General features: G+C 34.1%; 1 protein-coding gene across 3 annotated transcripts; it reads right to left on the bottom strand.

Moving 5' to 3' along the window:
* On the bottom strand, nt 657–11783 carry LOC109348879 (GATA transcription factor 26-like). 3 transcript variants are annotated; one of them, XM_019589482.1, is made up of 11 exons: nt 11389–11783; nt 10599–10669; nt 10406–10487; nt 9759–9874; nt 9528–9659; nt 4404–4678; nt 4095–4167; nt 3562–3665; nt 2974–3160; nt 2730–2847; nt 657–2116 (listed from the first exon to the last, which is right to left on the bottom strand). In XM_019589482.1, exons 1-11 carry the CDS (start codon nt 11447–11449, stop codon nt 1818–1820), a joined length of 1518 nt encoding a protein of 505 aa, XP_019445027.1. In that variant the 5' UTR covers nt 11450–11783; the 3' UTR covers nt 657–1817. The 3 variants fall into 3 exon arrangements, with proteins under 3 accessions (XP_019445027.1, XP_019445025.1, XP_019445026.1); XM_019589480.1 differs by lacking the exons at nt 9528–9659; nt 9759–9874; nt 10406–10487; nt 10599–10669; nt 11389–11783 and adding exons at nt 5212–5583; nt 6257–6682 and having other exon boundaries at nt 4404–4833; XM_019589481.1 differs by lacking the exons at nt 9528–9659; nt 9759–9874; nt 10406–10487; nt 10599–10669; nt 11389–11783 and adding exons at nt 5212–5583; nt 6257–6681 and having other exon boundaries at nt 2730–2841; nt 4404–4833.

Genomic DNA, 12372 nt, shown 5'->3' on the forward strand with positions numbered 1-12372 from the left:
TTATCCTTCAATATGTGTATATTTCGTAATCACTTATCCTCATGTTTGCGCACTTAAAAAAAAGGGATTTTCATGCACGCTTATGACACACGACCCCGGCCGAAATATAATAATTTTCCAAACCCATAATCCTCAACACGCATTTTGCTTGGGCGTAGTTGTCCAATAAAATGGATTAAGAAACCCCTTTAATTCGACAGATATATCGCCTGTGACACGCAGTTAAATGTAAGTGCATTTACTTTCAATTTGGTATATTTAAATTTACATGCATTAAACGGCGATATTGTATTTATTTAGCTGTCCTTTTCATTTTATTCACTCCTCTTTTCCATTGAGTCATTTATTTTAAATTTGTTATTTTAGCTGTAACATTAGAATTATGTGGTAAGTGAAGTGTTTGTATTCCACTTCTCTTATTTTTTCTTCTAATATGTGAAAAGATCCAAAGAACCTTGTTGCAAACTTGGAAGTAATTCTTTGTGCCACAGTTTGTTGTCCATGTGACCTAAGTTTAATAAAGACATATTCTCCGACAACAAATGACTGATGTCTCCTCTTTCTATCATATGTTGTTGTTATATTTGAAGTGTGTTCAAGTGCATCATCTATGTCCAATTGTCCATTAATTCTCCAGCTCCTACTTCCACCTTTGTTTCCCTCTTACACCACAACTGTCTAGTGAACCAAATAACATCACTATTTACTATATTACTATCTTATGCATAAATATAGAATTTAACCCTTCTAAATTGTGTAGTTTTACTCACACCCGTAGTATTGAATCCTTCTAGATCGAACTGACCATGTATGCTTTCGTCATATTCCCCGATTGTCATGTCTGATTACGCGAGGCAAAGTATCCCGAGTTCTCCTTGCGTCACTTGGCTTCTTGTTTGCGGGTTGGACAACCTAACGTATTGAAACTCAGGCTGTAATCTTCCAATAAAGTAGACCAGGTATTGATCCTTAAATAGATGAATCAGGCTGAGAAGAAAGCAATTTGAAGTCTGTGATGTAGCAATTGATGCTACCCATCTGTTCCAAATGCAAAAGCTCCTAAAAGGATTATCATAAGGAGCAATAAGAGCATGATTCAATTTTCCCATGACAACTAGTCCTTCATCTCTCATGAGAATAAACCAATGAATAGTTTGACCTGCCATACTAAGGAGAGATAGTTTAATCCTCACTTCCTGAAAGTAACTACAAAGTAGGTCTTCATCCTTGTAATCGGCCAACGGGGTCTCGACATTGAACATCTGCAATTAGACCTTCCCTGCAGCAAATCTGAAGTCCTCCGGAACATCCACCTACTGCTCTGGTCCAGCATATGGAGTAATTCTCCTTCTCTGTATCTCCCTTTTTGATTCATCAGCACAAGACACGACTATTTCGAGATATAAATGGAAGCATGAACATTCTCCAAGGAAGACAGGACCTTCATGTTGACCTCCTGTTTGACATTTCTGGTGGCATGGGACATCAGATAACTTTCCCTCTTTGATCTGGAAGGTCGGTCCAATAAATATCTGTTCCTCCCATAAAGCAGTCGTCTAAACGAAAGTTGCAAAAGGTAGGATCTCTATGGGAAATAAGAACAAAATTATTCACAAATGGGAAATAAGAACGAAGTTATACACAAAACATTTCATGCTTATATGTTACAATCTATTATCAACCTATACAAAAAACCATTGACAATCTAAAGTCACGGTCGCAAGGAACAAAGGTATGATCATCATATGTTTAAGATGCAAATTATGTATGCAGACCCTAATCTCTCAGCCTATAGACACCCAAGTAACCTGCTAAGATCAATTAAGATGTGAGTATACTGAGCTATTACTAGTGCTAGCTTGAGCACCAAAGCTGAAAGTTGGCGGCAGGAGCTCTGCCTCAGGAAAATAACTATTAGATGGCACCTCTAGTAGCAGATCCTGATCAGAACTCTCCTCAACAAAGTTTGAAGAATCCAGAAAAAGTGAGCTGGCCTCAGGAGGCAAAGCAAATAGGCTTTTGGGACTGTAGTGAGAGCCATCTTCTACAACTTCCTTTCCCTCATAGCCAGCCTTTGCTACCACCCTTTTGGGACTCCTCATGATTGTCTTCAATTCTGAAATTTGCAAGATATTTGTTAAAGAATGAATCGGAAGGGAAATCATAAGCAGCGGTGATAACCAACAGTTCAGGTCTAACTAGTTAACTGTAAGATAATTTTCTTCACATCTCTCAAAGTACAAAGTTAACATCTATTCAGCATTTTGATTTTTGAGTGCCATGTATCTACAAGTAAAATTTAAAACTGCTTGTCTGTAGTAGCATAAACTAAATACCACGACAACTAAATTGTCCAGTGTGTGCTAGCAAACAAAATTACAAATCATAATTGATAACCGAATACTAGTTTTTTGTATGTTCTATTATTCTTAGTTTAAGAACTTGAGTAGTACTAAAGTGGTGTAGGTTATTTAAAATTTTCGAGTTTTAAACAATAAACAAAGCATTTGAAACCTGCACAAATTACTGGTAAGTTATGAAAACCTGAACTACTCTATGGATGGGATCCAAATTTATCCATGTTATTTCCCTCAATCTAAATCTGTATTCATTATGACATGGTATATCGGACAATCACATCATTGTATTGTTGCATCAGGAAAAGAGCATTTGTAATGTCATGGCATATGATATGTTTTGTCTTCATTGATGTCAGAATTTCAGCTAACCTGGAGAGTTTTGATTTTGGTTTTCACACATTCTCTTGACGTGAGCAACATAACTTGATACTGTACCATTTGAGCCCAAGGTAACAGATTTTCCACTTCTGGTTTTACATCTCTGTATCCATAGAAGGAAGTGATATCTTGATATCTTATAAGTATCAATGCAGACAATTTTATTTACCAACACAAGCTTTAACATTGAGAAAATAAACTAGCACAAACCTTGAGAAAATAAACTAGCACAAACCTTGAGAAAATAATAGTGTTCTACCCATTTTGACTTTGACAGATTGGACAACGCATGCCTTTTCAAAGTCTTGCAGTCTTCAGGTTTTGTCCCAGACAAAGAGATATCAAAGACACCTTCAGCAAGAAGCTGCTGAAAATAAGTTAAGTTCTCCTTGAATTGAGAGCTATTGAACATGAATTTGAGGCTGCACATACAACACAAGTTGTCAATAGAGATGAATCAATCTCAACATCTTCTAGCACCGAAGAGCATCACTATATTTTATTTATACAAAAAAAACTGAACATTCAGCACCAAATGCCATGACATTGAAATAAAGGATGGATAATTTAGCACATTACTTTTTGACATTCTAAAGCAATGATGTATTGAATGAAATGGCTTTAATTATATTGGCACACACCAACAATAACTATGGTGCATTTAGACTTGCCAAAATATATCCCTAAAGACAAATAGATTCACCACTTCTGTGTAAGAATTATAAATTACAAACATGATAATAAATAGATTTGAAATATGAAGCAGTATTCTTGATCAATAACAACAAAAACTTGATGAAATACAATTGCATTAGATCCTAACCTGTCAGGAAGTTTGACAGCATCGACCACAGGAAGAAACTTCAGTAGTTGCTGTTGCTCTGCATCCGTCAAGTTTTTCAAGAACTCCTCATAGTTTACTACATCCTAATGAAACATAATAACAATTGTGTTAAGCATTCAATGATTAGATAGACTCAAGACCTCGCCTACTAATATATAATTATAAACAAGTATACAGAACAATACAAGAATGCAAGACTAAAACAATGATTAAATTATTTATGAATATATTGCCTGTTCTCAGATGGCATTGAATCAAAGTGCTATCATGAAAGTTCTAAGAGTAATTACAGATTTACAGGAATGAAGAATCTAAAAAATATTCGAAAAAGGTTATACAAATTGAGTGTCAAAAAACTTGAGCCCAACAATAATGATGTAAGACTGTGACAGATTATAACAGTTGATTTTCAGAAAGATGTACACTTATTACAAGGCAGGCTACGAGCATTTTTGACAATTTAGGCTACTAAAACAATGCAGTCAAGAGAGGGAAAGGGGAATACAACTCACATTTAAATCTATTAAGCGCAGCGGTGAATCATGACCCCCAAGGATTTGTTCTCTTTCAAGCTGAGAGTTCTCCCTGAAAGTTAAAAAGCAGAAATGTTAATGATGATATATATTTCAGCACTTTAGTCTCAAATATGTCTTCACTAGTTCCCTTGCACAAATCGACTTTCTATTATGGGGCAGAAATAGACAAAATGGAAAACTCTTTTTCGAACAACATAATGGGCATTGTTTATCATGATAAATAATAACACTCAAGCATAACTGACTATATTATGACAGACTATAAACTAGCGTAAGAAAGCATGCCTTCTAAGTTGCTCCTGCTGCATTCCCTGGCCAGTAGTTTTCCTAACCTTCTCAACTCCCTGAGATGAGAAGTTCATACCACTGGAATCATTATGCATAAGAATGGCACCGGGATATAAATATGCATTATTCACTGCACATTGTTTATTATCAATGGAAAGAGAGCTAGCCTCAGACTCTTCTTCACGAGCTATGTAGCTAGGATGCCTCATGAGAATGGTTCCATGTCCTATCTCAACAGAGACCATTGGTGTTTCGCTTTCAAAAAGAAGATCCTCCTCGGAAGAGGCAGAAAAATAAGATTGTTGCTCATGAAGAATAGTGCATAAATCTTTTGTGAGCTTCTCAACAGAAGAAGGCTCTGGACGACCCACACATGTCCTCTTTTTCGAAGGCACCATAGTATCCCACACTACTGGTTGAACAGGACCTAAAACAACCAAACTATCTATATTAGAAATTTAGAATAACACTTATTATAAAAACGAAGGGTTAAATGTTTTAATGCGCAAAAGATTACATATATTGAATAATAACATGAGTGTAAGTTCTTAATCTTAAGTTAACTAATGATAAACTAGAAGCAAAACTCACTTCTCTTCTTCAATGATTAAGCAACTTTGCTGCAATTCCAGAATTCGTTTATTTATCTATTTACATTTCCAACATTTCATCATCCACTTATTAATTATGCTAATAAAAATCTGGAGTACCAATAAAATTGGTACTATTTCAAGGGAATGGATAATGCTTCCTTAACGGTATAAACAATGATTATACATTGAAATCAGCAAATTGATTGTCCAACCTGTCAAATCACTAGCATCAGTGCCACTAAATTGGGCACAGCTCTCTGAGTTAGAGACAGTTGATCCTGAACTTGATCGATTGTTTGTGACTTCATTTAAAGCCTTTCGGAATCCCAGGTTGTAATCAGGAGAAAGCCCTCCATATACAACACTATCATTGTTCAGCTTTCGTTTGAGCGACTTCACTTCTTTAATCATATTTAACGGCATGCTCTTTACCCTGGAAACCCTTTGATCCTCATAATCATCACCTTCTTCCCGAGCATGTAAAGGGGTATAATTTGCAAGTGTTCCCTTAGTCCTCCATCTAGATCCACATGCATTACATAGTACTGGCTTCTGTGGTGGTCCATTGCGCCAAAGTGGTGTGCCTGTTGAAATGGTTGATTATCAGAAATATACAAACATTTTAGCACCTTTGTAAATAAGAACAGGGATGATTACAATGCTTGACCGAGATCCCCTGACACAACGAGAAATTGCGTTGTAGAGGTCTAGAGGAAATGAAAACAACAATCCTTTCATAACAGAAATGGATTAACTATGGGCATTTTACAAAATGTATAATTGCGTTCGCTTATCTCCTCTCATTTATAAAATTCACATAATTCAAATGGGAGAGGACAAGAATTATGAACTGTCTCTTAATGAAAATACAACTTAGGTGTGTAACTTGTTCCTATGAGGGAACTAGTCATATCCAATTTTCAATGAACTTTGAGCTTAATTTTGCACAGACAAGTGGCAGTTACATTTTCACATATTTCAAACAGAATCAAGGTAAACAAAGACCAAGAAATACAAGTGGTAGTTTTCCACAACTTTCAATTCCAAATGCTTAGGCAACAACACTACTTGTACTTCTGGATTCAAATACATCCAGAATATTATGCAGAACATCCCTAACTATTGTTTTTGTTATTGATATTGGCCAGTAACTTTCCATCCACACATCTCAATTTGCAATTAGTTTCAGAACACTCTTTCAAATAAAAGATTAAAAATTAATAATAATAATTATATATTGAAGAAACAAGAACTCACTAGTAACTCCACAGTGATAGCAAGGACCTTGCTTGCCCATGTTTCAAGACTCAAGCTTTTCCAAAAATGGATATAAAAATATATGAACAAAATTTACATAAAAAAATGGGATTAAAAATACTAGTTTTTCTTTTAAAAAACAAATAAATTGGAAATTTTCTGCAGCTCTACAAAGGCCTTCTCTTCTGAAGCAAACATGGAATGAATAGACCCAGAAAAGTTGTGTGTGTATTTTTTTCTATATTTAAATAGTCCTTAAAAATCTTCACATAAACAACCACACACCAATTACAATTGATTCTAGATGGGAATCTATATAACCCAATGGAAGATAGAAAAGGCCATTGGAGAATATCAAATGGTTTTAAAAAGAGGAAAGAAAGGAAGAAAATGGAAAGAAAGAAAAAGAGAGAGGAAGGAGAGAAAGTCTGTGTCTATGTAACCTCTGAGTATTGTATTCTAAGTAAATCTTTATTTGAGTGTAACATGTATTAAGGTAAATCTTTAAGGAATTAATTTTTAAATAAAAATATTATAAATTAAATGATAGATGATGTGTTTATAGTGTAAAATAATTTATACCATTAATGTATAGATTTTAACTTCAATATTTATTTGAGTGTAATATGTATGCAGGTAAATCTTTATAAAACTCATATATTGCATTCTTTTTTTTCCTCTTTTGATTTTCTTTTAATACTCCCTTCTTTTGTTGTTGATGTTAGTTGAAAAAGAAAATTTTCAATTTACTGTTTTTAAATTAAACTAACTTTAACAACAAAAACAAATAACTTTTAAGTTAACTTATAAGGGAAGTAGAGGGGTGGGGGAATATTATTGCACATATCCTGATGAGTATGGACTTTTCTTCATAGCTTATCATCAATTTTAAATCTCATCAAATAAAATTCAAATGGATCTCATCTTCACCATTCATTTTTTGGTCTCAGAATTTTCAAATCAATTTATATTACTCATTAAACTGAATATTTCCAGAAGAAATAAAAAGGAAGGCCACGACAACAAAAGGAGAAAGAAACAATAATATGTTTTTGGCCTTTCCCGGTTTTTCTTCTTCTTGTTTTCTTATTTGTGTGATGATATGAGAATACTAATTCATACCAATTTAATATTCTCCCGTGTGTGATGACATGATGTTGATAAATATTTTATTATTATTTAAGAAAAAAGAGAATAAACCTACCTATGTAGCTATTTTTTATCATAAAACAATATATCAAATTTGGATTAGGCAAGGGAGGTTGATGTTGGGGGACCTACCACTATTAATTTTAGCATCATCTCAATCAAATGGGTGATTAAGAAGGCTTGTGAAATAGCCATAATCAATATAAAATTTAATATTTATATATTATCAGTATAAAAATTTATAAACCGTCATTACATCATCGATAATTAATTTATATTATTTTTTCTGTCTCAATTATCAATTTTTTTTTAAATCTCCCTTTTACATTTTGAGGTATCGGGGAATAGATGATGAGGTCCTTCCTTATTTCTATCTCAACATGAGTACATGCACTAATGCTTACTTTCACAAAATATATAAGGTTAGAACCAAAATGTAAAAATTCTCATTGAAAAGAATATATATATAACTTTACACTATTACAGTGAACAACACAGGAAGGCCAGGATGCAAAGGTGGTTTCCAACAGTATCAATCATTCTGTAGATGGTGAAGAGAATATAAGTTTCATAAGAAAGCCAAGCAAAATTCCAATCACACCCACAAATATGGCAAAGATGAAGGAAAACCCCGGATCACTTCGGCTTCTTCGCCTTTTCAGCATGTCCTGTATACCAACACAAGCAAGGGATTAGTAATATTTGCAACACCCCTCATGTCTCAACTATGAATAATCAGATGGAGGAAAAAAAGAAAGGCTTTTGAATGGTTAAAAGTTCATATGTTATTAACTTCCCATTCCACTTAACACTTTTAGTTCATATTTACCTCATGGCACTTAAATTGACCTTGTGTGAAAGTTTTGTAGTAACTCCTTTCATAAACACCTTATATCATTTCTCTTATTCCCCCTTATGTAATAATATTTATTTTTATATCAACATAAGAACGATAAGATCGGATAGTTACCAGTTCCTGTTGCAGTTGTCGCGTTTGTCTGGCAGCAGCGTCTCTTTCTTCCTTCAGTTGCTGTAAAGCCTGACTCTTCAAATAAAAGAAATTTAATTTAAGAAGCAATTTATAAGTGACTGGCTAACATAAACTACATTACTGGGTGTGTAAAAAAGATAGATCATGGGGCATCGAATGCCACAGTGTAAGAAATGCTTGACAATGAATCAAATATCATTAATACTAGAGATGATCACAAACAACTTAAGCAACTCATTCATTTGGTTGATATACTAGATATATGAATAAGAATAACATGTATCTAGAAGCAGCACATATAACATTTTTAGCAAAAAGAGCCATAAAACTGGTGTTATAAATACGAAAGTAATATACTCAACTTAATTCCAAGTATAACCAATAGAAAGCCCCAAAGGTTTAAATTGTGCATGTATCTTTCAGAAAGTGATCAGTACTAAACCAACTTGAGGGTCATGTATAATTTCTGTTCCATGCTCCTGATTGGTGAAACTGTACCTAGAGTGCATAATCTGCTAGGTGTTTTATGCACTTTTAAAACCTCAGAAAGCTCATCTATAAAATTATATAAAGTTGAAAGGAAACACAGAAATCGTATCTAGATAGATACTAGGTCCGCTCTGAAATCTAAATAGGAGAAATTTGAAGTAGGCACGTCTTTATATTTTCCTTCAGAAGAGTCCTACATTAGGATATTCCAATGTTTCATTTATTTGATTTTTTGTTCTCTTTACTTATCAATCACAACATCTTTTCTATCTTCATCACACATTATTTGAAAAAAGAATAAAGTTTTCTTTCCTCCAAATGCACGATGCACAGTTCACATGAGTATTCTGTGCTCTGTGGATCTATAAGATGGAATTGTGGCTTTCACAAAACACAAGAATTATGTTACTAACTGATCCATAGAGACCCCCTCAATCAAATTTCTCAGGCGTTTTCCACTTCAAATATGCGAAGTTTCTTTGCATTTCTGAAGGAATCCCACTCAGATTCCAGATTGACACAAGATGCAACATATAGCATTACGGCTAAATACATAATATTACAAAACCTAAAATGAAGTAAAAAAAATGAAAGGTCGTCAAACTAATTTTCACAGGGGGTGAGGGAAGAAAAGAGACTCACGGAAGAGGCGTCAAATTTTTGCGATGAGTTCTTCAATACGTCATCTTCAGAGCTTCCTTGGGGTGAATTAGGAGAGATATATGCAACTCTTAGTTTCATCTCCTCTATTGTATTTCCACTTTCCTTAGTAAACTGCAACCAAAATAGCAGAATTCATGACCAAATTTTTTCCATCCAAATTATAAGTCAATCCTCGATCTTGTAAAGCAAGGACAGTGTTTACTCTCTTACAGTATCTGGTGGGAGCTCATCAACATCAGTATTTGAATTCACTACAGTACTCTGCAAGAGAAACTTGTCTTTGCACTGCATGTCTGGAGGGTATTCATGCTGGGCTTGGAGGGTTACTGTACAATACAAAAATTGGACAATATAACAGATTTTAATACCAAACATGGTAAAGGGTTCCAAGATCGTAAGTGAATAGCACTTATATGATTGATTTGAACTCCGTAGTATTTAACACAAAAAAAAGGCCACTTTGAAACTATAAAAACCACTTAGTGTATCACATGTTTGGATATAAGCTCCAAAAATGACATTATGCTTGTTCCTGAAGACACGGGGAGGAAAAAAATTGGACTTTGAGACCTTTAATGGTTGAAAATTTGGTCTTCACAGAACTAAGTCGAGGAGTCCAACTAATATTTTATTTTTCCTCGAGTAATGTCTTAGATGAAACAGCATATTTCCAAATTCAGTAGTTTTTTCAAATGCATATGTCCTAAAAGGAATCGAGGGATTACGAGCTCTCTTCATCAGCACATCTTTTCACAATACCAAATATCATATACAAGCTTTTAAGCCAAAAAGAAGGGGGGATATCCCAATCAAAGAAATAGAATCATAAATGACTATGCAGTAGTAACAAGCAGCACCTCTGATGATACAAGAGTCCCAGGGCTGTATAAGACCAGTGTTCGGTCGTACAAAGTACTTCTTCGGTGAAGTGGTTTTGACCTACAAAAATGCAAACTAAGATAAGATTGGAATCAAATGCGATCAGAATTAAGTATGAGTAAGGTGGAGAAAAGCATATCCAATAATAAGAAGTGTGTTTTGAAAGAGTACCTTGAAAGCAACATAGCTCTCTGTGTTATTTGCAACTTTAAGATCACAAAATGTTTGCTTGTCCAGCTCAACTGGTTACATGAATGAATATTGTGAGAAACTGAGAATCACTGAATTAGAAAGCAAGCTTATTAAGAAAAGGACGGGTCAAAGAATTAATATCTATATAAAATCTTCTACGTGAACTGCTCAATAAAGTTGCATAAAACCAAACCAAAACCATATAAATCGATTTACAACTCATAGTTCTGTCATGTGTAACATAACCTCCTTTGGTCACTAACCTAGTACTTTTAAACAATATTAATGATAATTTCACCAATAACTCAACAGCATATGGTAACATTAAAAGGGCAACTTAGGTGATATAAGCTACCTCTATGCACATGGTCCACAGCGACAAGGACAAGATGTGGATAACATGTCTCCGTTCATGTGTCCCAAGCTAATGACAAAACTTTATTCATTTAAAAAGAAATTATAAAAACAGAAATTAATATTTTAATATTATTTTGTAAAGTTCAATTGGTTCGGAACATGAAGACAAAAAAATTATGTACCTTGTCGTGGGACACAAACCTTTTGCGACATCTTTGTTATATGACAACAACTTTAATCAAGGTAAAAAGAAATTACAGCCTTTGGCCCACAAAGTTTAATCCTTTAAAGTCAATTATGATATTTGAGGAAGACCCCCACGACAAATAATGTAAAACTTGCATGCAACAAAATGAATGGGAAAAAGAATATATAGAGATATAGAAATAAGAGTAGGAATGTGAAAACATACAATGGAACCTGAGCTCATCAGGACTAATAGAAATAAGTTGATTTGCAGATGAAGAAGTCATGACGAAACGGGTGATGAGTGGTTTCACTTTTTCTTTACATAAAAAAAAATGGTCAATGAATTAGACCATTGAATAGGATGGCAAAAAGAGGGTTAAGGAGATAAAAGGGAATGGTGTGAGTGAAAGAGAGTGGGTATGTGTGAGAAAAGGAAAATGAGAGGTTGAGAAGAATATGTGGTGGAACGAAGAGCAAGGGTGACCAAAGAATTCAAAAGAGAATGCTAGTTTGTAGCCACCTAGCTAGATTGTTTCTGGTCTGTCTCAACCAGAAGGACTTCAAGTGTGTCTGTGTGTGCGTATGAGTCTGTGCCTTCTGCTTTTGCTACACCCCAGACATATGGTCATGGCCAAAGGACATAGATATTGTCGAGTGTGTCATTCTCTATCCAGAATCTATGACATCAATAAAAAACAATTAAACTCAAAAAATAATATTTTTATATTATTTGTTAAAATCTGATTAATACAAAAAATCTCTTCACGACCAAAAAACTAAAAAAATGAGGAGACAATAATTTTTGCTTTGCTACACTGCCCTTTTTCTATTTTTGGATAGATTATTATATTGGCAATGACGTCCAAAGGAGAAAACATGATTCAATTAAGATTCCACGATTCCGACCAGTTATATAAATACGGGTACAAACTTATTGTATTTCTTTAATAAGAAAACTTCATTATGAAGAGACCTGCCCAATACATCAACGTACAAGACTGATGGCAACGGTTGAAGAAATACCAAAAGATTAATACATCAATCCGAAAAAGGAATATTATTGATTTAACCATATTACTATTATTCTTATTTTAAAAATAACAATTCAGGCACACTAACTTAAGTATGTTTTAAGAAATTTGTAAGGTCCTATTCTCTTTCTATTTGTCAGAAGCCACCATCCAAAAGTAGATAAATGGAACTTAAG

The sequence above is a fragment of the Lupinus angustifolius genome, chromosome LG06 (assembly GCF_001865875.1).
Source record: "Lupinus angustifolius cultivar Tanjil chromosome LG06, LupAngTanjil_v1.0, whole genome shotgun sequence".
Classification (NCBI taxonomy): domain Eukaryota; kingdom Viridiplantae; phylum Streptophyta; class Magnoliopsida; order Fabales; family Fabaceae; genus Lupinus; species Lupinus angustifolius.